This window comes from Rhinoraja longicauda, chromosome 9 (assembly GCF_053455715.1).
Source record: "Rhinoraja longicauda isolate Sanriku21f chromosome 9, sRhiLon1.1, whole genome shotgun sequence".
Lineage (NCBI taxonomy): Eukaryota > Metazoa > Chordata > Chondrichthyes > Rajiformes > Arhynchobatidae > Rhinoraja > Rhinoraja longicauda.
Genome location: NC_135961.1, coordinates 10,999,313 through 11,025,776, shown reverse-complemented (window position 1 = coordinate 11,025,776; position 26,464 = coordinate 10,999,313). Strand labels below are relative to the sequence as shown.

Genomic DNA, 26,464 nt, shown 5'->3' with positions numbered 1-26,464 from the left:
GCGATCATGGCTGATCACTCTCAATCAGTACCCCGTTCCTGCCTTCTCCCCATACCCCCTCACTCCGCTATCCTTAAGAGCTCTATCCAGCTCTCTCTTGAAAGTATCCAACAAACTGGCCTCCACTGCCTTCTGAGGCAGAGAATTCCACACCCTCACCACTCTCTGACTGAAGCTATTACTGTTAGGGGCATATATTGTCTTCACTAATCTCTTTTGTTTATTATCTGAGGAAGCTATTACAATCAGATTTAATTTCCTGCAAGCTTACTTCATACTGTATCCCCCCCCTACTTAATCAATCCCTTTTGCTGTGTTCAAAATAGTCTCCAGGCTTTCTAATTTCTCAGGAGATTTATATCTCCTCCTTGAATTTAATGCTCTCCCCATTTTCTCTTGCTAAATTTGCCCCAGGAGTGGTTAGGAAAATATAAAAAAGGTCAATCTTGTATAGGATTATAAAATCATCAGGGTCATAGATATAGAATTGGAGAGTCCAAATCTAAAGGACATAGGTTTAAGGTGCGAGAAAAATATTTTCAGGGGACCTGCGAGACATCTTTTTCCCACACAAAGGCTGGTATGCGGGATGATCTGACAGAAGAGGTGGTAGAGATGGATAGTTACATCTAAAAGGCAATTACAAAGGTACATGGATAGAAAGATTTGGAGGGATATGGGCCAAATGCAGGCAATTTGGACTTGCTCAGGTAGGCAACTTGACCAGTATGGACGGGTTGAGCCGAGGGGCCTGTTTCATTTCTGTACCAAACAAGAATGGACAATCATTGTAGTTCATCCATGCACTTCTTGTCAATTCACCATCAACCCTCCAAAATAATGTTTCTCAAACTTCTTTATCCAACTCTTGCCTCATACCACAATAATTTCCTTTATTTAGATCCACAATTCTAGTCTAAGAATTAATGATGTCACTGTCCATCTTAATGAAGAATTATCATGTTATCATTAATCCTTGCCAAGGGACCTCATACAAAGCGGCTGCTAATTAATCCTTTGTCATATCGCAGTAGCCAGCCTAAAATTGCATGTTATGTTGCTTAGTCTGCAGTGTATTCATTCAGAAAAATCAGCTCTAATACCTTAAAGACACAAGAGATTGCAGACACTGGAATTGGGAGCAAAACAAAAACTGCTGGAGGAATTCAGCAGAGGGAAATAGACAACATTTCAAGTCAGGACTCTTAAGTCTGATCACCATTTGCTACTGCATCCCAATTTAAGTGACATTGAGGATTTATTTTTGCCAGTTTACATTTTATGCTTTACCTTTTACATGCTTTAATCCCGTCTATATGTATTGAATTGCACTGTCTAATTGTATTGTACTGTATCGTATTGTACTGCACTGTCATCCCCTGTCTATATGTTTTGCATTTATATTGTACTCTGGTCCCCGGAGGCACTCTGTTTCGTCCCATTCGTTGCATGATCTGTAAGGAATGGATTGACAAAAAACAAACTAATCACTTAATTGGTATTTTAGGCTTGCACGAACTGTTTACAAAAGATTGTCAACAATTAAATTTCAGTTAATAACAGTAATAAAGCTTAAAATTTCAAGTGAATCAATGAACAGATTTGTTATATTGGATATATGGAGGACAATTTATGTACATATGACAATTATATCCCAATTAAAATACGAAAAATCCTACACAAGATGGAGTTACAAGAATATCTTCCCTTCGCTCACCCCATTCCACTCTCCTCCCTCCAGTCCCAAGTAGTTTCTCCCTTTTTTTTTTTTCCTTTTCAAATACTTTATTCAGCACAAACACATGATACATCACATCAAAACCACATTCAGAGGTTACAAAACATCAAGTAATCATTATAATACAATGTTGCCTTCATTATTTACAATGCTCTCAACCCCCCGCGGTGACCAGCGCCCACGGAAGGCCTCCAGAGTCCCCATGATCACCGCGTGTTCCCTCTCTAGGGACACGCGCGCACGGACGTAGGCCCGGAAGAGGGGAAGGCAGCCGACTCTGGCAAGACCATCGACCGCCCGCTGCCTGGACCCGCGAATGGCCATCTTGGCCAGGCCCAAGAGCAAACCGACAGGGAGGTCCCACCCCCCCGAACGACCCTCCCCACTAAGTAGTTTCTCCCTTCCAAGTGACCTGCGATTTAAAAACCTGGCTCAAGAAAAATTGTGCCAGTTTTCTTCAAAATCCTCACTAACATCACAGATCATGTGTTAACCAACGGAAAGAATAAACTGGCTATTCAACTGCATGATTTATCACAGCAAAGCAAATTCTGTCCTCACCAATTTAAAGTGAGAATAATTGCAACTCAGGCTGGGAGCTTTAGACAGGTTTTGCCTTCAAAGATTCTGGGTCTACTGCTAACTCCACATAAGCCAGTTTTTTTTGTGTCAAAGAGGCCCCTTTAATGCTTTGTATATATGCAGTTAACTATTTCAGACCAATGTGTCCTAAAATACATAAATGTTGTACTCCTGTTATCCCTGCTCAACCCAACAGTAAATTCACATTTCAAAATTAAAATGTCCTCACTGTTGAGCTTGCAAAATTAGTACAAAGTGTTGACTAAATTTCAAAACAAAAATCCTATATTTTAGAGCACAATAATGTCCTGTCTTTTTAATGACTAAAATTTAAGTCCCCTTTAGTTACATTGTGGCGTGTCAAAAAGACCGAAATAAAGGCGAGGAGCCAGATATTTCGGGAGGGATTAAATCGTGGTGTTCTCTAGACCAGTCGAGTCTGCCAGAAAGACATCGCGCCTAAAATCCCCGTAGCGAAGGGCTGCCCCACCCCTGGACTGGTCCATTCCCGTGCCGAGGGGTTCGGTAGTGGGGGTAGGCCCGATCCTTGGGAGCCGCCACAGTACCCCCCCCCCCCCCCCCCAGAACCGGAGGTCATGAAACGCACTGGCGGTCGCACAACCTGACCGGACCGCGTACGAAAATCGGCCGACGGAGGTACAGGTGGAGGGAGCCGCGAAGGGGGGAAACCTCGTAGCCGAGGCTGGGCAACTCCAATGCCTTGGTCAATGTCCAAATGCGCCGGCTTTAAGCGGTCAATTGACAGCCTCCGGCCAGCCCCCATGTCCAAAACAAAGGTTGTCTGCCCGTGCTGTAGACAACCGGCCCTCATATGGCCTCTGGAGTGGCGTCCGGTGGGTGTCATGGCGCAGGAACACATAGGCGCAATCCCGGAGGACCGATGGTACGTGCGGGCAAAATGTCCGGTGGCAGGACGTCGGCACGGGTGTGAGCTGGCCAACTCGCTCGCGAAGGCGCTGTAGGGTGGACGAGGGCGGTTCCTGTGCTGCCCTGGCGCCGAGGGCACAAACTCCCAGGGCACCGTGAGCGGCGACCCATACACGAGCTCCGCTGAAGATGAGGCCACGTCCTCCTTAGGCGCAGTCCGGATGCCCAGCAAGACCCATGGTAGTGCGTCCATCCAGTCGGGCTTGACAGTCGCGCCTTCAGCTGCCGGTGGAACCACTCCACCAGGCCGTTTGCCTGCGGGTGATAGGCCATGGTGTGGTGCAGCTGCACACCCAACAGGTAAGCCATGGCCGACCACAGCTCAGATGCGAACCGTGGCCCCCGGTCCAAGGAGATGTCCACCGGCACCCCAAAGCGAGCAATCCAGTGCGCGGACAACGCACGAGCACATGTAGCCTGTTTCCAAGCTGTATAACTCCAAAGTGCATCAACCTCAAACAAATTCAATATTATGTTAAAGGCATGCGGATTACATGAAAGAAATTCAACTTTTCAATAAATATGGTTTATAAATATTATTTTATTGTGGAACAACAATTAGCACTCCTAAATTACAACCCTTCGGGAAAAGATTTTTTGTATTATTCAGTCAATTGTAGAACAGTAAAGGAACACTCCCTCCATTTGACACTATTCCAGTACAGCCTGCTGTGCCATTTGGCCCTTCAGTTCTAATTGGTTGCCAGAGGAGTAATCCCATTCATCCATTTCCCCTTATTTCTTTCTTCATGCAACATACTCTCTCGCATGTACTCAGCTATGATTTATTTTGTCATTAACCTGTACGAAGGAACTAAATTTACAGTAGCCAATTAATCTAGCAGAGGATGCCAGAGTATACCAACTCGATCGCAGAGAGAATACAAAAGCTGCAAGGACATATCAGGATTAAACCAGGCATGTGAGCAAGGTAAAAAAAAAAAGAGCCGAGCGCTTGCGTGAGGTGTACAGCAGGGATAAAAAAAAATTGGGAAATTTACACACAAAATTACTAGTTTCAAGCCTCTTAGTGCATTTCAAAGTAAAAACTGACATTACAAAATAATGTGAATATGTCACTGTACACTAATAACATTTTGAAGTAAACTCGCACATTGATAATCAGCCCAAAAAGGTGGCAATTGGCTTTTCTGCTGTGTTTTATATTTTAACCCCGTATTAATTTAGTTATATAATCTTGTACTTAAATTTAATATTTACTCATTACAGTTCCACCACTGATTTTCTGGCACTCCTGGTTCCAGAGCTTTGCTGGTTTATCGAGCCAGCCAAGGAAGTCGGCTATGGGGATAGATTTGCTGGCTCCAGCTGGGCAAATTCAACCCCTCGATCGGCCGTGGAAGTCCCGATGAGGTCGAGATTGGCTGCCTTGCCCAGCCTAGGTGCCACATTTTCGGGGAGACTTCCAGGGCACGGGGGATTTCTCGTGGAACCCCTAGCGACCTCCTAGTGTTCATTACAAGTCTACACATCATTTCTTTTCTTTTTTTTCCGATCCAATTTCTCCGTTGGTAAACACGATTTTGGCAAAGTGAAAAACGCGGAAATCATGCAAAAAGCACGGAAAATGGATTTAAAAAATGCGGAAATCTGCGGAAAATTCACATGCATGAAACCAGGATCCTCAGAGCTGTGAAGCAGCAAGATTAACTGCTGCACCATGCTGATGCCTCTATGAAAATTAGCCATCTGGGACAATGTATCTCTGCTTCAAATTAATTACAACCAAATTTCTGACCAAAGTGAATCTTTAACGATAAATTGATCTTTCTTAGAATTGCTGAAAATGTTTGCAAATCTATATGTTGGTAGCAATTCTCACCAAGGTTTGGCTCAATTGATAATTTGTAATATGAACACAGGAACACACAGGTGCCTATATTAAGAATGAAATTTCCCATGAAATACATGGCCTTCACAAGTATTGGGAATGAAGTAAATTATGTTGTGGATTCAAAGTGTTAATCTTTGATTAATACAAGAGTCATCACATTACAACTGGATCATCACAATATTGCACAACTGGATTGAAAGAAAATCATTGTTTAATCACCAGCTTCCCCAATTACGGTCCTCAAATGAGCCCATTTCTTTTAAAGCACTTGCTTCTACACATTCTCCTAACAACTTCATTAAAATAATGCCCCCAAGAAATACTGTTTTTCTGCAATCCAGTTCTATAATGAACAGTGCAATTCTAATAGCTATAATCACCCATCATCAATCATCTCCATAGAGACAAACCAATCAGGATTGAAGTGGCATTTAACACACTTCCAAAAAATGATCAGAATTTTTTGTTAACTTGACAAAGTAAATTTACTGCCCAAGGAATTGCCACCTATTACTTTCAGATAAAGCCTCATGTGATTTAAAGTAGCCAAGATCAGATAATATAACAAATTACTTGATTTAGTGTAATTCCCCTTAGTCATTTCAACATCCACAAAAAAATCCATACAGAATTCAAATTTTCTTCAAATGTAATACTTGGTATGTGAAATTAACCCTTTGACTTCATATAAACCCCTTCAAAAATACAAACTTTTGAAAATGGTTGTTGTTTGGACCCAGAAAGCTCCCACATCAACAAGTAGAAAAATCACATTACCCATTAAGATTCCCAATCAGATTGTTCTTTTAATAACTACAAATGAAGTATCATTATAACTGGGTAGCTATTCAGTAATGAATGGATTGAATAAATATTGTCATAGCTAAAAAATAGTTTCCAATGATGCATGTTAGTCTCAATTTCAGCATTCACAAAGCCGATTGTGCAATATGCAGATGTGAATTTGAAGTACAGAATATAAACAAAGCAAAACAAATTGATGGCAAAGTATTGTAATACATTTAATGCAAAAAATCTCAGTAATTTTTCTGTAAACCATTTGAAGATTCAAATACAGTTGTTTTTTTAAAGTTCTACATGCCACATCAGTTATGAAATGTGTTAACTATGTACTTCCAAATTAGGATTTAGATTTTTTTTAATTGATTACCACCTTCACTTAAAAACATTAAGAACCTATAATGATTCAAAAGATTTGCACTCAAACTGATCCAAATCAAAACTCAAGCCTGATCTCCCATTTTCCCTACCCCCCCCCCCCAAAGCCCCTAGACTAAAACGCACGGAATAGGAATGCCATCCAATTTCTTCAAGATATTAGCAGAAATTTCAACCTGAATGTGTGTTCAGGGAATACACTTCATTTGTTGTCTCAAATCACAGATCAGTAATGGACTTGTAAATTACCAGTACCATATTCCAATGCTTGTGTAATTATATTTCAAACAAAGGACAAGGTATTTTAGCCCCCAGCTGTAATAGTATGAAACGTGCATGCTCATCAAGCCTTGCAGCTTGACGGTAGCTAGCCTTCAGGATATTAGGCTAAACATTTTCATGGTAGACTAAAGCTCAAGTTAACCAGCACAAAGGTACCACTTCCGCAATTTCCTTTTTTTTTTTTAAAGACAGAACAAGAAAAATGTAACAAAACTTGATCCAATTTAAAACAGTTGGATTGGTTGAAATTTATAAATGAGCATCTCTCAAAATTCAGAGCAACCAAAGTTAACCAAATTGTGTGTTTTTTGTACTGCATTTCATATTTGGGCTAACTCACAGGTGTGTTGGTTTAAATCTACCTTTTTAAAATTTCAATGCCGGCTTATTGATTGAATGACTTGATGGGCCAAATGGTCTCATTCTGCTCCTATAACTTATGAAAACACCAAAGGAAATTACAGGAACTTTTACTATACTTGCAAAGGTTATTTTTCCTCTGGATTCTTAAAAAGTCTTTGGGCAAGTAATGTTTGTCACACTCTCATCAGTACAATTATCATGAAGAAATGAACTCCTTCAAAACATTGCTTTCATTTATGATGCCGTGGATATAAGTTAGCAAAAATTCTATCTGTATAACTGAAACCGAATATCAGCTGCTCGACTTGGTCCTATGAAAAAGTGACTATTCATTCTAAACATCGTGTTGTGCTTGGAACAAAAGAAGGGATTTTGTCCAAAGTACCATCTATCAGAATCTGGGTTAGTAAACAATTCCACAACATGAAACAGGGCACCAAGCAGAACATTGTTTCAGTCCATCAATTGTTTACAATGCACACATACATCTTACTCTAAGTCTGTCCCACATGTTTGGTTGACAATATTTGAAGCAAACCCACACTCATTTGTACATATTTATGTATATTTGCATGTTGCTGGTCCAGAAGAAAGCAATTGCACAGTATCCCAGACGTACCACGGGATTTAACTACATCAGAGCATTAAAACATTACTTACAGTTATCAACTATAATCAACAGGATTGAAGCAAGAATTTACAGACCATTCTGTATCAGGAATATTTCCATGGTCTAATAATTTAAAGAAATACAATAAATGCATTCTTGGAGCTAGCAAGGAGAAAATATCACTATATATTTTGCAGCACACGAAACAAATTACCCATGCATTAATACCAATCATTATGTTTAATACTCTGGTTTCACTTGGAGAGCTTCGACAACATGACCTTCCTTTCTTCCCCTCCCACCCCAAACCCAGTTTTATATAGCAGCAGCTCTTTTGGCAAGGACAACAGACTTTGTAATTTGATGCAAAACTTTTACATCAATCTATATAAAACTGCTTATAAAAACCTAATTTCCCAAATGCTACAGGCCTTATTAAATACATTTTTTTTGCTGACACAGTCAGTGATGCACTATCCACACTGCTTCTCAAAAAGCTGTGATAACAAATTCAAGTAGTTTCTAGACAATTGTCCACAGTTTTGCTTTGGAAGGTGCCATATACAAATCACAGAGCTGTGGAACAAGTTCATTATGGTTGCATTATCCACCATGGTTATTTTAGCTTAGTGCCAATTCCAGTTGACAACCCCAAAATTTGAAGTCAGTAAAGTACATCACGTTTCAAAATTAGTTTGGCTAAATTTACACAGCTGATTCATATTGTGTGTCTTTGATTTTTACGGCATTGTTCCCCATCTCATTTCTTTCAGTCCTTATATTGGGGCATTCAGAGGACGATTCCCTGATAACCTCAAGAGAATGGGTAGATGGAGTTTCCAACTTTGAATCACTAGATGACTTTTCTCCATTGCCACAACATTGTTTTAAGGCACACTGAGTCTTGCATGGCAGTTCACAAACAGAAATGCGCGATTCGGAATTCACAGAAGCAAATTCAGGTTGGATGGTTGTGGCATGGATGCCTTCATCATGGAAAAAGTCTTTGATGCGTTTGGCTACATCCATATAAGCTGTTGGGTCACGACATTTAATGTGGGCTGTCGCGATGATTCTACTACCAGCCAACTGCCAGACATGCAGCTCATGTACAGCAAGGACACCTTCCAAGCTGCGCAGCTTCTCATTTATTAACTCCACATCTATTTGCTTAGGGACTGTTTGCAACAGAATAAGAGCGGATTCCTTCAGAAGAGGATAGGTTGTATAAAGCAAAATACAAACCATAATACAGCACAAGGTGGGATCCAAGAAAAGCACCCAGCAGGGTCCAGCTTCTGGAATGCTTTCACGATTTTCAGACATGTTTGACTGTGTGCCATTTAGATGTCGATCTGGGCAATGATCATGTCGGCATAGATTAATGCAAGGACCACTTTCAGGACATGGGTTCCAAACAAAGTAAAATATCAGTGCATTTACCACGACAATGACTGAGCCCAGAGCATCTCCTAACACATGGAGAAAGACACCACGCATGTTCAGCTGTGATGCAGTATCTTCCACATCCCCATATTCATCAAGAGGGTCGTCAAGTATAGAAATCCCATTCATCTGCAGGCCCTGCATATTATTTTCCCTCCGCAGATCTATTTAAAGTAAAAGAAAAACATTAGACATAATAAAAGTTTCACAATCACTCATCTTTAGCATTTTATTCTCCTTTTCCCCAACATTTCAAAAACATGTTTTAAGTTTAGTTTATTTTCACATGTACAGAAGTACAGTGAAGTGCTTTTTTTCTGGACACTATTGAAGTTTTTTTGTGCGCCATTCCAGTAAAATATCAGGAACACAAGAGCAAAAGATGACCAACCTGCTGTAAAGCACACTGGCATGAATATATTTCGTACTAAATGTTCAATATATGGCATGGCATAGGGATATTCACATTTTGCAATATATTTGAGGAAAGTCAAAGCTACAGTACAGGAAGGCAAATCTCCAATTCATTAATTATAAGCCTGTTGCTGATAATGACTGGACCATATGCCATTATCAGAAAGCTGTCTAACAAAGATCTACAAAAAATATTAATATTTAAAGAAACGCACTGTCACGTTGGAAAGCCAAAAAAGAGCTAGTGATAGAGCTCACACGTTCCAGGAGCAGAATAAGGCCATTCGGCCCATCAAGTCAACTCTGCCATTCAATCATGGCTGATCTATCTTTCCCTCTCAACACCATTCTCCTACCTCTCCATAACTCACGACACCTTTACGAATCAAAAATCTGTCAATCTCTACCGTAAAAATATCCATAGACTCCACAGCCGCCCGCCTATGGTAAAAATTAACCCAGGAGCTTGTGCAACAATCAAGATGAACATGCAACACCTTTTTGCTGTGGTTACTTCCTTTCACGTTTGTGAATGCAAAAGATTTGCACATTTTTAATCAATGCCATTTTTGACAAATGATATACTTGGACATCATTATAAATGATAAACAAACCATACAGTTGTAATATATTTTGTATAATAACTTTGTATATTGCTCAAAGAATAACTAGTCATTTTACTACCTTAAACTATTCAATTATTAACAATTTTAACTCTTCCCAATCCCATACCAACCTATCTGTCCTGGACCTCCTCCACTGCCACAATGAGGCCACACACATGGGAGCACCTCATATTCCACTTCTAGTTTCACAATTCTCAACTCTTCAATCCTTTTGCTCACACCTTCTGTCTTTTCATCTCTCGCATTATCTGCCTAGCAAAAACAATCAGTCTGAATGGTCCCAACACCAAACACCACTTATCCATGTTCTCCAGAAACAGATGCTGCATGACCCATTGAGTTACTTCTACACCTTGAATCTTTTGTTTCCCAGAATTAAGTTGTTCATCACCCTATCTACTTGTGTTGCCACTTTCAGGGAGCTACTAGACCAAGTGGACCCATTGGGCCCAAACCTCTCCTGCATTGGTGCAGCACCCTCTCCACCCCCCCCCCCCCCCCCCCACCCCTCTTCCTCTCCTAGGAGATAGATTTAAACTTTAAAATGTGAATAACTTTAAATATATAACACTGATTTCAATGAAAACTCTTCCATTAGCACCAAAGGAACGATGGTGAGTAAAGTGGGCCTAAAATTGTCACGCTATCGTGTACCGCTTTGGCTGAGTTCAGAAACAAACAAACAAATAAACGTGTTTTAGTATATAGATGGTCTAGGATCTCAAAAACTCTGTACATTAATACTGTTAAAGGTCTTGCCATTTAACAATATGCATTCCCCTTACATTCCACCTCCTACGATGCAACACCTCCCAGTTGCTCCGATTAAACGGCATCTGCCATTACATCACCCATATCTGTAGCTATACTACATGTTGGTGTATATTTTGACAACCTTCCTCGCTGTTCACAAATCCATCAATTATGGTGCAATCTGCAAACATACTAACAATCCATCTACATTTACATCCATGTTGTTTATATCTCTCAAACAGCAGAGGTCCCAGCACAGAACGCAGCCAGAATAACACCCAACCATCACAACCCTCGTTTTCTACGAATTAACCTGGTCCAAATTCAAACGACCAAGTCTCCCATTCCTTCAGGTACTGGGGAGTGATCCACCTCAATGCTCTTCAAGAGCCCCACATCATCATCTTCATCTCAAACTGCCCAAAATGCTTATTAGCATTCCCCATACGACTGTCCTCCATGTCCTTTTCCTTGGTGAATACAGATGCAATGTAGTCTCATATGCTGCCTACATCGATGGACTTAAAGTATAATGCTCTCTTATCCATGAGCGACCCCACCTTTTCATAATTTCTAGGAGCACAATTAGTCCATTTAGCCCATCGTCTACTCTGCCATTCAATTATGACCGATCCATCTTCCCTGCTCAACCTCATTCTCCTGCCTTGTCCTAGTAACCCAATACCTTACTAATCAAAATTCTGTCAATCTCTGCCTTAAAAATACCCAATGACTTGGCCTCCACACCATCTGTGGCAATAAATTCCACAGATTCACCACCCTCTGACTAAAGAAATTCCTCATCAACTCTTTCCTAAAGGTACATCCCTTTTATTCTGAAGCAATAGCCTCTGGTCCTAGACTCTCCCACTAGTGGAAATATCCTTTCCACATTCACTATCCAGATCTTTCACCATTCAGTAAGTTTCAATGAGGTCCCCCCTCATCCTTCTAAACTCCAGCAAGTACAGGTCCATTGGCTTCAAATGCTCATCTCATGTTAACCCAATCAATCCTGGGATTATTCTTGTAAATCTCTAAACCTTCTACAACGGCAGCCCATCCTTCCTCAGATATCGGCCTAAAATGGCCCTTAATACGCCAAATGCACTTATCACTGCCTTAAAGTTTCAGCATTACATCCCTGTTTTTTATTCCAGTCCTCTCAAAATAAAAGCATTTGTCTTCCTTACTACAGATTCTCCTTGGTTACTCTCTTTTAACGAATGTATAAAAAACCTAGGGATTTTCTTTAATTCGACTCAATGACATTTCATAGCTTTTATCCGTTCTCCTGTCCTGCTTGAGTTGTTTTTTGCTTGCTTTATATCCCTCAAAGGCCCCATTTAATTTTGTCTTTCTAAATCTAATATACGCTTCATTTTTCTGTTTGACCAAATTTTACAACCTCTTTGGTCCGAGATTCCCTTGCCATCCTTATTCTTCCCCCTTACTGAAACATGCCAGTCTGCACTCCGATCTAATTGCACATTTTTCATGTGTATTAGTCTGGGTCTCTGGATTTGTGTTATGTAATTCTGAATTACCAACATATGCTGTCTTTCCCATTGAATTGTGGTGAAAGTACAATTTTGTGGGTGGACAGACAGCATTAAAAAAAAATTTAGAATGGCTATACCAAAGAGCTGACTGACTTGCTTTGGGCGATTTTTTTTTTTTTACATGATTCTATAATCTTCTCCCAACATGGGCACAAAAAGAATACTACAACTTAATTATAAACATTCCAAGGAAACACTCCCATTTAAAAAAATGCTTCATCCAATAACCAGGCCACAAAATGCTTAGTAATTTTAGTTAAATGAACTGACAACATTATAGTACTTAATCACAACAATGCCGTAAGACATTTTGAAGACTGACCAAGAGAAGAATTACAGGGAATTGCATTTGGGAATCCTCTTCAGTGTCAAAGCTCATTATGACATTTACACACGCAGTAAATTCTTTACGGAAATCAGAACTATAACCACAAAAAACGAGTTGTTTTTCCCCCAATGTGCTCAAACTGACACTTCGAAAGAACTGTTCAACTAGTTTCATATCACTGTCCTCACAATAGTTCAGTACAATTATAGGCAAGGAATTTAAAAAGTATCAATTGAATAGTTGCAACAACATCTACAAGACAGGAAATGCAAAAACACATCCAAAAATCATGTTTATGAGAAACCTTTTGCCTTCTAACATGAGTACAATGTTTTGTTACCCAGTTTATTTCAGGAACATTTCCAACTAGTTTTAAATTATTCAACTTGGCCTAACCAGACCAGTTTTATTGAAGAATATTGCGGTAAAGTCAACTTATTCTTTAATTTCATAAATTTTTTTGTACCTTTACTTATTCACTTTAAGTCAATCCTTCATTTGAGGTTTGATCACACAAATCATCAAAACAGCTACAATATTCTTCAAATACTGGATGTTAATACTGGCTATAAACAGCTTTGTCAAAAAATGCATCATTAGAGAATTAAGAGGGAGGAAAAGACAGACAGCATAAATAAACATATTACAATTCTCAATTTACTTGTTATGGAACTAACCTGGCATTGAGAAAATGCATCTAGCATCACATTCTGGCAATAATTTGAAAAAAATAAATAAAGACACGGCCTCTTTGGAAATATCCTCAAATAAGATTCCAAAAACATTTTTTTTTTAATAGAACATTCACCCAGTACAACTGAATTTAGGGTTTTTGTCATTGAATATTCAAACCCAAATAAAACTACCCGATCAAATTAAAAAGCATGCAGAGGAATAAACTAAAGTCAACATTTAGCAGTATTGCAGGCATATTAAATTTTGGATTTAAGATTTACCAAAATACTAGTCTTTCCATCTGCAGTCTCTTTTCCAAAAATGATAGGTCTCAAAAAGAAATATGCAATCCCCAAGTTGCTGAATGAATGAAACATACAAATTCATTTGACTCAACGAGACATTTTAGTTGCAGTGTAAAGCAAGTAAATTTAACTTGCCTGAAGTACCATTAAAAGAATTGAAGAACTGTATTCAAGAGAATTTGAGACAAACACATATATAGAACCAAAAAACATAAACACCGCAAGATTATCCAAAAAACCAAAATTAACTATGCTGGGATACATTAAGATGAAGGGTCAAAACAATCAAAAGGTACATTTAAGACCTTTACAATGTGACAAGATTCAATTCCTGCATTAATGATTCAATACCTGCAGCTGAAGAATCAAATGGCAGAACATAGAGTTGCTCAAGAACTGAATTAAAAAAAATAAAGATACCACAGGAGGAGGCGATTACAGAGATGTAGGGTAGGAGTGGAAATAAACTTTTGGGTGTTAATCAAAGTCTGATGAGTTAGAGACAAGACGTTATAGCCTGTGTGTGCACTGGTTGCATTCAGCTTGAAAACAGAAGCTCTGTTTTTAGAAGATACTAGACCAAGCGGACACATTGGGCCTATTCCTCGTTTGGGTTCCCATCGTGACAAGGGAAAATCGCGTTTGTTCTTTACAATAAATGGCATTTTTTTCTTTAAAATAAAATAAATCTTATCTGGAATGTTTTTGCTTTTTATGGGTAAAATCCTCTCTTAGAGATCCTCGAGACTGTGCCCTCATTCAGCAGCAGTGTCAGCTTGACTGCGACGGCAGTTACTTTGAGCGGGAAGAAACGGCTTCCCTCCACATGGGACCCAGACCAATCAGGCGTCAAGTGGGAGATCTGAGCCAATCATTTGACCCGACATGGGCACCCGGGCCAATCGGGTGTCGAGGCCAATCATTGGACCCCACGTGGGAGTGAGCGGCAGGAGCAAATCAGGACGAGCCAGTGACCAGAGTGGGGAGCGCCGGCGCTCCTCCCATGAGGGACCCAGGCCAATCGGGCGTCGAGCGCAAAGTCTGAGCTGCACACAGATTGGCAACCCTCCCCCAATTGCGCACGCGTCGGAGCTGAACACAACATGGCAACCCTCACCTAACCGCACACATGCGACAGCCATCTGTTGGGCCCAAAGCTCTCTTGTATTGGTGTAGCACCCTCCCCTACCCCACATCCACTGCCCACCCCCCTCACTCTATCCCCCCTCCTTCCACCCCCACTCCCTCCCCTCTCCCCATCTCTTACTCTCCACCCCCCCCCCCCCCAGTCCCCTCCTGGACGGGGAGTGTGTCCCGGGGCCGCAGGCGTGCGAGGGGGGACAGAGAAGGGGAGAGGTTGCCACTCACCTCAGCCCCATGCCGCCAGCGCTGCAGCCAGAGCGGGCCGTGGACCCAAAGCCTCTCCTGCATCGGTGTAACACCCCCCCTCCCCTAACACCCCCACCCTACAACTCTCATCCCCACCCCCTCCACCCCCATCTTCCCCCTCCTCTCCCCCCCACCCACCACATCCCCCCCCTTCCCCCTCCATTGCCCTCCTCCCCACTCCAAACCCTCCCCAACCCAAACCCTCCCCACCCACCCACCCACCCACCGCCACGAGAGTTTTAGTATATAGATAGACACAAAGTTCTGGAGGAGCTCAGCGATTCAGGCACCATTTCTGCAGAAAATGGATAGATGGCATTTAGGGTCGGGACCTTATACCAACAAGTACATCTATCCAACAATAGATATGTTTAAGACTATTTATTCACATGACTGAAGGGTGACAAGGGTGTTACCGGTACGACTGATATTAATCTCTCAATTTTTCAGGAGTCATTGGAGATTAGCCATATTTTTAAAATCAAAGATTTTGACCCATGACGGAACATTGATGCTTCTAGCTATCCATTAGGCACACGACTTGGCAACTTGCAGTTTAGCTTGGAAATTTGTAAGATGCTGTACAAGCAAGCCTTGGGATGTTGCACAAATGTGCCAAAAGAGTAAATGTTTATTGGTTGGTAAAATAACAGTGGAATGCTTTGATTGGATGGCATTCATCTTTCTTTTTTTAGGTCTCTTCCTCGGGGCGAGGCTCGGCCGCGGGGCTTTCCATCGCCCGGTGCGGCTCGGCCGCGGGATTTTCCATCGCCCGGTACAGCCGTAGGACTTTCCAGCGCGGCGCAGCCGCGGGACTTCCCATCGCCGCTGCGGCTTGGCCGCGGGACTTAACAGCGCCCGGTGCGGCTCGGCCGCGGGACTTGCCATCGCCGGTGCGGCTCGGCCGCGGGACTTACCATCGCCCGGTACGGCTCGGCTGCGGGGCCTTCCATCGCCCGGTACGGCTCGGCCGCGGGACTTTCTGGTGCCCGGTGCGGCTCGGCCGCGGGACCTTCCATCTCCTTGCGGGGGCTGTGTGGGTCGGCGCCTCGGTAGGTGTCGAGCTGTCTGTCCGTGGGAGGGGCATGGGGGAAGAGAGAGGAAGTTTTTTTGCCTTCCATCACAGTGAGGGGGTGTTTGGAGTCACTGTGATGGATGTTTGTGTTGGGGTTGTGTGTCCTGTGTTCTTTCTTTTTTTGCTCTGTGGCTGCTGGCAAATGAATTTCGTTCGGTATCGAATGACAATAACGGTATTCTGTATTCTGTAATTACAAAGTACTCTGCGCCACCTCCCAACCTTCCTCAATTACTAATTTACAACAAGTTCAATTTTTACCCCATCTGTTGCCACATTCAGATGCCTACCTGATGTGTTAGGAACGTCGCTAAGTATATCGCTTTTGGAACATAGCTCTTTTGTCAATGTTTGGATGGACTCTGGCAGACAAAATGAACAAAATAGTCAAGAAAGTTATTATGCAAATGTTAGCTTGTAGTACTGAATTGCGTGACCTTCAGTCAACTTTGCTAATAACCGAGTGGACCTGTGGATTATCTAACTCGGCAGATTGGATTGTTCTGCCATTAGCAGGGGCTTTGTAGACCTTTTTTCCACCCACAAGGAAACAAAATTGTACAATTTTGACAAGTAGATCAAAACAAGTCATCATATTTTTTTCCACTAAGCCAGTTATATGAACTCAAGCTCAATTATAATTTTACCATTTACAAAAGTAATTATCCACAAGAAATTTTAACGCCTTTTATGCGATACCAAAGAAATAAAATCCTTCCACACAACACATTTACATAATTGGCGTGCTGTATAACATCCTTTCTTTAAATATCACACAAGAATATAATGCAGGCCATTTAGAGAAATTTACAATGTCTAGATGTGCAAACGTAACCAGCAATCACAATAAACATAGAACGCAGGTGCAGGAATAGGTCATTTGGTCCTTCGAACGGCACTGCCATTCAATATGATCATGGCTGATCATCCAGAATCGATACCCTGTTGTTGCTTTTTCCCCCATATCCCTTGTTTCAGTTAGCCCCAAGAGCTATATCTAACTCTCTCTTGAATACATCCAGTGAATTGGCCTCTACTCACCTTCTGTGGCAGAGAATTCCAGAGATTCACAACTCTCTGGCTGAAAAATGTTTTCCTCCTCTCAGTCCTAAATGGTCTACCCCTTAATCTTAAACTGTGACCCCTGGTTCTAGGCTCCCCCAACATCAGGAACATTTTTCCTGCATCTAGCCTGTCCAATCCCTTAAGAATTTTAAATGTATAAGAATGAAAAGTTGTGAATGTTTAGGTTATTGGAGCATGGAATGCTTTGATATAAAAAGAAAGACATTTACATTTTGAGAAAGTTGAAAAAGTTTATAGATGGCAACATACTAGCTTTCATGCGAGTAAAGAAACTGTACACCATTCTTGCGCTTGGGTTGCTACTCCCAAGCAGCAGTTTTTAAATCAAAATCAGGGAGATGCAAGTCTGGCAATTTATTGCCAATTCTTTGCTGGCTTTAGCTAATAATGGCATATCATTGTCATTAACAAAAATGCAGTCCTTGTATAAATGGTGCTGCCACTGAGCTGGATCCAGGTCAAATCAGTTTTTTTTCCATTTGATTGATAACATGCCTAAAGACAAGCTGTGGTTAAGAGCACACAAAATATCTTTTCCACTTATTCCACAATGTAATCGGACGGAACACATTTCAGCACAAAGATCAGAAAACTTCTTCAAACAAGTAGACCTACACAAACAAACATGTTCAAGGAAGCCCATTTCCTATATTACAAAATATACCACAAATAGTCCTGATATAACAAAAGTTGCATTCCTCAGAAACCTTGTGTCATAGAAAACCATGTTATCAAGACAATTATGTCAATGGGGAAAGAGTTAGGGGCTCGAGAGTTCAAAGTTATTTTCCCCCACAGATTTTTAAAAAAGGTATTTTCAATAGCAATACATTTATTTTTGTTACAGTAAACTAAAAATACTAAAGGCTGTAATAGAATTGTTTAATGGAATATCATTGCACAATGATGCAATGACTGGTCAAGAGAAGCGATTGCTTGTCAATTTCAATGAACACCAGCAGTTAAAGTAGCAGTTGTGTTCTTACGATTTCTTTTGTTCCCTATACTGTTTAAATCCAAGACAGCTTTATTCGTGTTTATCAATTTCCAAAGTAACTTTAAAGTGGTTCTTTAGGTTCCAATCAAAATCTATATTATATCCAAATCATGTGATGGAAACTCACATTATATAGCAGAACTACCTGTATCAGAAACCCCAAAACACCTATTTCCAAACGATAAGAAAACATGTTTAAAGGTCAGTCCACTAAAACAAGAAATGCAATTCTATTGTAAATGCTCTACCAGCTGTTTACTCCAGCAAGCAGAGATAGAAGCAGGTGTTTGGTAGGGTTAGAAAAACAGCAACAGGTCAACAGATGTAGCAGGATTAGAAATTAGATTGGCAGCTACTTTCCCCAGTTACTTCAGTCATGGAGATTTCATTTTAGCTCACAATTTTTCCAATGGCGAGGAGTTTGGCTTAGTCATTCAGTTTGATAAGAGGCTCTACCCTCTCCTGCGAGTTTCAGTAATTAACACTGTTTAAAATCACAATAACTACTTTGTACCAAAAAAAGTTAAAACACAAAAACAAGTGAATTCTCATCCATTGTTTTCCAATTATCTATCAAATATTAAAACAAAAAACAAATCAAATAAATTGCATTTCCCAACATAATAATTACCATGAAGGTGAAAACTAAAGGCAGGGAGATGCGACATCTTCCCACAAAAGATTGGGTTCGATGTAATATAAATAAAATATGAAAAACTGGAAAAGGATTAGAAAAGGTTGGAGATCTTAGCAAAGATCAAAAAACTTCCAAGCAAATGCTTCATGACAGATGAAGTTGGGATCATGCAATTTGGGCAAGGTACTGACACAAGGAAGACAAACAGGACAAGGTTGCCAAATATAATAAGGTGGTTCAGAAGAAGGAGGAAATTATTGAAAGCAAGAGGTTGCCTACTGCTGGAACTAAAAATGGAACAGTGGGAAAATCTGACAAAAGGTCAGGTAAATCAAGAATGACACCCGGAACTTAACCAAAATACCTACAGTAAAGTAGTGATGAATGTTGACCACAAAATACTCTGCACATGAAGCAGTTTCAAAAGACAAAATAACATAGCCAATAGATAAACTAAACACTCAAAATAAGGACAGTAAAAGACGACAGGTTAAAGTGAAATTGTCAGGACGCAACTCAGAGGAAGTAAGGACTGACCCATTTTGATTGGAAAAATAAAGCATTACAAGCAAAAAGTACAGTATCAAAGGAGGTGAAACAACCAAGAATCTTGATGTGGAGGTATTCAAGGCAACAAGACCTGGGAAAAAAAATTTTTTTAAAGAGAACAAACAGCCAAAACAAAACGAAACATATAAATTAAGAAAAAATGGCTTCATGGAAGGAAAGAGTAATGGTGGAAGATTGTTTTTTGGACTGAAGATCTGTGATTAGTTGTGTGCCTCAGGGGTCTGTGCTGATCCCGTTGCAATTTGTGGTTTATATCAACAATTTGGATGAGAATGTAGAAGGCATGATTGGTTTAGTATGTCACTTGCAAACTTATTAGAGGACATAGGTTTAAGGTGAGAGGGGAAAGCTTTAAGTGGGAAACTGAGGGGCATGTTGTTCACAGAGTGGAATGGGTATATGGAACAAACTGCCAGAGGTGGTAGTCGAGGCAGGTACTATAACATTTAAAAGACATTTGGACAGGTACATGGATAGGGGATAAGGGCCAAAATGCAGGATTATGGGACCAGTGTAGATGGGGCATCTTGGTCAGCACAGGCATGATGGGCTGAAAGGCCCGTTTCCATGCAGTATGATTTCATGACTTAAAAAGAATTAAATTGCAATCGAAGTGTTTCGTTTTGGGCTCCACACCAAGAACAATTTCAGCATCTTGGAATGCAAAAGCTACTACTAGAATGCAAATACATGAAGAACTGGAAAAACTAGGATTGTTCTCTCAGAAGAGATAATTAGCTTGTTCAAAATCAAGTTTTTGAGATTACTTACACTGACAGAAGGCATTTAACTAGCAAAAACTAACGAATGAAAACTTCCATTAAAAATTAATCATAACGTAAATTGACTTGCCTGAAGGAATGATGGAAGAGTAAATAATAATTTTCTAAAAAGTAAAAACTTTCTGGTAAATTATTTGACTGAACATGCAAGAACCACTTTTAAAGAGTTGCATTAGGATACACACGAGTTGGAAAACTGTCGTGCTCTTTGCATTTGGTTTTAGGATTGGATTTTAAAGACACATTAACATCACATTCATGACATCCAATTAAAAGGCCAATCCACACCAAGTATGGAGTTCAATAACTGAGATACAGACAGATTCCCAATGATGCTCAATGGGTACTCAAGGAGGTGGCTCTAGAAATTGTGGACGCATTGGTGATCATTTTCCAATGTTCAATAGATTCAGGATCAGTTCCTGTGGATCTAATGTGTACTTCCTGTGGTAGCTAATGTTCTCCCACTTTTCAAGAAAGGAGCTAGAGAGAAAACGGGGAATTATAGACCAGTTAGCCTGACATCAGTGGTGGGGAAGGTGCTGGAGTCAATTATTAAAGAGCGCAATTGGATAGCAGTAAAAGGATTGGTCCAAGTCAGCATGGATACTTATGAAGGAGAAATCCTGCTTGACTAATCTTCTTGAATTTTTTGAGGATGTGACAAGTAAAATGGATGAAGGAGAGCCAGTGGATGTAGTGTATCTAGACTTTCAGAAAGCCTTTGATAAGGTCCCACACGGGAGGTTGGTGAGCAAAATTAGAGCTCATGGTATTGGGGGTAGGGTGTTGACATGGACAGAGAATTGTCTGGCAGTCAGGAAGCAAAGAGTAGGAATAAACTGATCCTTTTCAGAATGGCAAGCAGTGGCGAGCGGAGTGCCGCAAGGCTCAGTGCTGGGGCCGCAACTATTTACAATATATATGAATGATTTGGACGATGGAAATAAAAGCAACACTAGCAAGTTTGCAGATGACACAAAGCTGGGTGGAAGCGTGAACTGCAAAGAGGATGTTTGGAGGTTGCAGGGTGACTTGGACAGGTTGAGTGAGTGGGCAGATACATGGCAGTTGCAGTATAATGTAGATAAATGTGAGATTATCCACTTTGGCAGCAAAAACAAGGAGGCAGATTATTATCTCAATAGTGTCAGATTAGGTAAAGGGGAAGTGCAACGAGACCTTGAACACCAGTCACTCAAAGTAAGGGTGCAGGTACAGCAGGCAGTGAAGAAAGCTAATGGCATGTTGGCCTTTATAATGAGAGGATTTGAGTATAGGAGCAAAGAGGTTCTGCAGTTGTATAGCGCCCTGCTGGTGAGACCACATCTGGAGTATTGTGTGCAGTTTTGGCCTCCTACTTTGAGGAAGGACGTCCTTGCTATTGAGGAAGTGCAGCGTAGGTTCACAAGGTTAATCCCTGGGATGGTGAGACTGTCATATGAGGAAAGATTGGAAACACTGGGCTTGTATTCACTGGAGTTTAGAAGGATGAGTGGGAATCTTCTAGTATAAAATTATAAAAGGACTGGACAAGCTAGATGCAGGAAAAATGTTCCTAATGTTGGGGGAATCCAGAACCAGGGGCCAGTCTAAGAATAAAAGGTAGGCCATTTAAAACTGAGGTGAGTAGAAACTTTTCCACCCAGAGAGTTGTGAATTTGTGGAATTCTCTGCCACAGAAGGCAGTGGAGGCCAACTCACTGGATGAATTTAAAAGAGAGTTAGATAGAGCTCTAGGGGTTCGTGGAATCAAGGGATTATGGGGAGAAGGAAGGCACATGTTACTGATTGTGGATGATCAGCCACGATCACAATGAATGGCGGTGCTGGCTCGAAGAGCCAAATGGCCTCCCCCTGCACCTATTTTCTAGGTCCATGTATCTGTAGGATAGCTAAAAAATAAGTTGCAAAATAAGTCAGGCAGTATCCGTGGAGGACATGGATAGGTGACGTTTTGGGTACCTTTCTCTTCCAGGTACCTCCCCTTTACTCCAAGGGTCTGAAGGATCCGAACTGAAACGTCACCTATCCGTGTCACCTGGCCCGCTTGAGTTACTCCAACACATTATGTATTTTGTTTAGATAAGTGTCCTTACTACAATTGTGAAAATACAACTGCACAAGTGATTAAAGTGAGCAACTTTGATGCACTTTTTAAAAAGCTTCAAAAGTAGAAGTAGAACAAAATGATATGGAGACTAGAGACCGCAGGTGCTGGGATCTTGAGTAAAAATCTGCGGGAGGAACTCGGCGGGTCGGGCAGCATCTGTGGAGGTAAATGGACAGACGACGTTTCAGGTCGGGATCCTTCTTCAGGCCGATTGCGTAAAACGGAGGAAGCTGGAAGAGAGAGGCGAGGGGAAGAGTGGGGCAGGAACGAACAAGTAAAATAATAATATTAGCCATGATCTACATCACTGAACTGTTATTGGAAGTGTCCGACGAATGCGGGCTATGCCATGGGTTCCGACGGTCTACTCGAATTAAAAGCAAGCTGCATACTCAGACCAAGCAGTGCTGGCCATCGAGTACCACGCCGCCTGGAGCAGCACAAAGGGGCATTAATTCAAACCCAGAAACCTACACGGGACAGCTTTATAATTTCCAATTATTTTGGGGGGGGAACTTCACAAATGATTTCTCGAATTATTGGATGCTGTAAAATTATTATTGTGCTGCAAAAAAAATCCCAGACGTTGTCTGCAGCGAGTAATTAATTCCCCAGAAATAAGGCCCTTTTTAACATTAAAAAAAAACTTGACTAGCTTCCCGTGGTGGTGGATACAAGCGGCGAATTAAGACATGGACGTCTCATTATAAGGGGGATATAAATCTGCCATGTTATTTGACCACTGCAGCCAATCGAATATAGTCTGAATTCAGGTTTTTTTTAAACTTTTTTTTTAAAAATCCCGGAGAAAGAAACATTTAGAACCGTTAAATATCACCCCCCCCCCCCGGTGTTTAGCGTGGGCGAGGCTTTTTGCGACTAATTGAAAGGGATTGCGTACCGTTCACCATGCGGGGGTCGCTGCTTCTGCGGGTGCTGAACACGTCCTGCTTGGCGGCGTTGGCGCCGTTGATGGGGCTGCCGCTGTTCACCAGGATGTTGATCTCCTCCTGGTCGCGGACGCTGCTGCCGTTGCCCGCCAGCTTCTCGGCGTCGCTCCGCTTCTTCCTGCGGAACCAGTGGCGGCTCTCCGAGCCGGCGACGAGGGTGTGCGAGTGTCCGTGGGACGAGCCCGGCCCGTCGCTGCCGCCGCCGGTTCCGCTGGCGTGGAACATGCAGAGCCCCAGCAGGTTGACCAGCAGCCCGGCCGCCCCCACCCCGATCACCACCACCACGTTCTGGATCTCCTGCGGCTCGCTGAAGCGCTCGATGGCCTCCAGCACGATGGTGAAGCAGAGCGCCGTGAGGAAGACGGCGTTGACCAGAGCGCCCATCACCTCGGCCCGGATCCAGCCGAACGTGTTCTTGGCCGTCGACTCGGTCTTGGCGGAGAAGCGCACGGCGATCAGGGCCACCACCAGCGCGATCACGTCCGACAGCATGTGGAAGGAGTCGGAGAGCATGGCCAGCGAGCTGGTCAGCCGGCTCACCACCACCTCCACCACGAAGAAGCCGAACGTCAGCCACAGCATGCACATGAGGCGCGCCCGGTTGGGCTCGCAGTCCATCTTCACCATGATGAGGCGAGGGGGGGACGAGGACGAGGACGTGGAGGGGGATGCGGAGGTAGATGAGGGGGAAGGTAGGTGGAGGTAGATGAGGTGGAGGTAGATGAGGGGAGGTGGAGGGCGCCCTCCTCGCCAACCGCTCCGCTGCGCTGCTGCAGAAAGGGCCGTTGAACGCTCGCGCACAAACCGCCGCCCCGATTCAAAACACAACCGGCCTACGCCGAAAGCTCCAGAGAGTCAGGAAGCAGCTCCCCTCATCCTCTCGCCCAGCCCCAAACTACGCAGAAACGGTCGCAAAAATAATTACTTTTGCACCCGGCAAGTAGTTGTTTTTTTTTTTCTCTGTGCGCACGGGTTTTATTTTTTTTCAGCACGGACCCATTTCTTCGCTCTCTCCAATCAAACCCTGTTGCTAGGCGGGACCGATTGGCCGGGCCGCCCCCGTGCTCATTGGCCCGTTCTCGCGTCAATCATCCATCCGTTCAAGGCCCGCCCATCGGCCTGCGCATGCGCTATGTCGCCTCGGTGGAAAGGGGACCGGTTCGTCCGGTCTCCCCTCAATTCCAACCGCCCCCGCCGTGCGATTGTGACGCCACCGGCTGCCACATTGTCCACGCTGCCGGCGCCTCTACTCCCGCCCACCCCACACCCGATTGGTCACTGCCAGCCATCTTCCCATTACAATTGGACGGTGGCCAGTCAATCAGCTGCACCCTCCCCCCCTCCACTGAGGCGTTGCTTCCCTGTTTCACAACTGACACTCTGGGCAGGCAATGTTGCTGGGGTAACTCACATTGCACAACACACACAATGCAAACTGCTGGGGTAACTCACAATGCACAACACACACACTGCAAACTGCTGGGGTAACTCACAATGCACAACACACACAATGCAAACTGCTGGGGTAACTCACAATGCACAACACACACAATGCAAACTGCTGGGGTAACTCACAATGCACAACACGCACAATGTAAACTGCTGGGGTAACTCACAATGCACAACACACAATGCTGCTGGAGTAACTCAGCGGGACAGGCAGCATCTCAGAGGTAGAAACATAGATACATAGAAAATAGGTGCAGGAGGAGGCCATTCAAATTGCAGGTGAAGGAATGGGCGACGTTTTGGGGTCTGAAGAAGGATTCAGCAATGGTGTATGACATATATAAAGACCATAGAATGCGGACAGAAGAGATTTACAGTCTGTAGAAGGGTCTCGACCCGAAACGTCACCCATTCCTTCTCTCCAGAGATGCTGCCTGACCCACTGAGTTACTCCAGCATTTTGTGTCTATCTTTGGTAAACCAGCATCTACAGTTCCTCCCTACACACAACTGACAAACACCGTTCTTATTCGACGTTTCGCAACCTCTGAACACCTATAATGTTACTGTGCAGGATATCTTGCATTTTGTGTCTATCTTCGGAGCACGATATCTTACTGAGTATGACTCAGCATTGCAGGTTTATGATTTCAAAGGTTTAAACGTTGTGGAAACACTTAAAGGAATATCTCTTATTCCGAAGATAGACACGAAATACTGGAGTAACTCAACTCTTGTTCCGAAACAAGTACACGTTCCTATTTCATTCTTTATGTTTCATTCTTGCTTCAATTATATTATTGAATAGACTTGCTTTCGCGCGAGTAAGACGGGCAAAACAAATCTGAGAGAAAGTTATATAATATTAATTGGTTTTGCACACAATTCACGTGGGCTGATCCAGCTGTACAACGGATTTAATTCAACTGTGAAGTCATTAGGAACGACAGATGTTGAAATATTTTGCAAAACACGAAATACCAGAGGAACTCAGTGGCTCAGCCATCATCTGGGGGCCTGCCCATTCTTTCCACTGATGCTGCCTGACCCGCTGAGCTCGCCCAGTATTTCATGTTTTGCTCATTCATCTGTGAACTCTGAACGACCGCAGAAGTCACCAGACAGCATTGTTCTGTGTCCACAATGCCTTGCATTCAGTTCTTGTTCCTTTATAATCTCCCTCAATGACGTTTGAATTTCATGAACTTTAGTCTTGCAGGTTGACTCGTGGTCTCCATGTATGTACTGCAATCCTTCAGATTAGTTGAGCCAGTCTGTGTACGTCTTTTTCAACCTTCCCTCATATGCCTCTCTTTGCTGTTTTTCAAATTAAACGAATCCTCCGCATTCGGCATGGTCAGTCCAGTAAAACTTTGGAGAGACTGCAGATGGCGAGATCTCGGGCAAAAAATATAGAATGGAGGAACTCAACGGGGCAGCATCTGTGAAGGGAAATGGACAGACGACATTTTGGCTCGGGACCCTTCTTCAGATTCAGTAAAACTTTGCAGAATTAGCATTGCTGCCATGTCGGCAGCCCAATACATAAAAACATAGAAAATAGGTGCAGTAGGAGGGCATTCGGCCCTTCGAGCCAGCACCGCCATTCATTATGATCATGGCTGATCATCCACAATCAATAACCCGTCCCTGCCTTCTCCCCATATCCCTGGATTCCACTAGCCCCTAGAGCTCTATCTAACTCTCTCTTAAATCCATCCAGTGATTTGGCCTCCACTGCCCTCTGTGG

The 26,464-nt window shown here is 42.5% G+C and overlaps 1 protein-coding gene across 2 annotated transcripts; it reads right to left on the bottom strand.

Annotated features, from left to right (window-relative positions):
* Positions 1 to 3,804: 3,804 nt before the first annotated feature.
* On the bottom strand, positions 3,805 to 24,435 carry slc30a1a (solute carrier family 30 member 1a). Of its 2 annotated transcripts, XM_078404779.1 has the most exons (3): positions 23,217 to 24,435; positions 16,421 to 16,492; positions 3,805 to 9,167 (listed from the first exon to the last, which is right to left on the bottom strand). In XM_078404779.1, exons 1-3 carry the CDS (start codon positions 23,890 to 23,892, stop codon positions 8,263 to 8,265), a joined length of 1,653 nt encoding a protein of 550 aa, XP_078260905.1. In that variant the 5' UTR covers positions 23,893 to 24,435; the 3' UTR covers positions 3,805 to 8,262. The 2 variants fall into 2 exon arrangements, with proteins under 2 accessions (XP_078260905.1, XP_078260906.1); XM_078404780.1 differs by lacking the exon at positions 16,421 to 16,492 and having other exon boundaries at positions 23,217 to 24,430.
* Positions 24,436 to 26,464: the final 2,029 nt, after the last annotated feature.

Coding starts and splice junctions, on each gene's coding strand:
- slc30a1a (XM_078404779.1), bottom strand. CDS start 23,892: ATGGTGAAGATGGACTGCGAGCCCAACCGGGCGCGCCTCATGTGCATG. Junction 16,493..23,216: donor CGACCCCCGCATGGTGAACG/GTACGCAATCCC, acceptor TTTGTCTGCCAG/AGTCCATCCAAACATTGACA. Junction 9,168..16,420: donor CGACGTTCCTAACACATCAG/GTAGGCATCTGA, acceptor TACTTTAAATAG/ATCTGCGGAGGGAAAATAAT.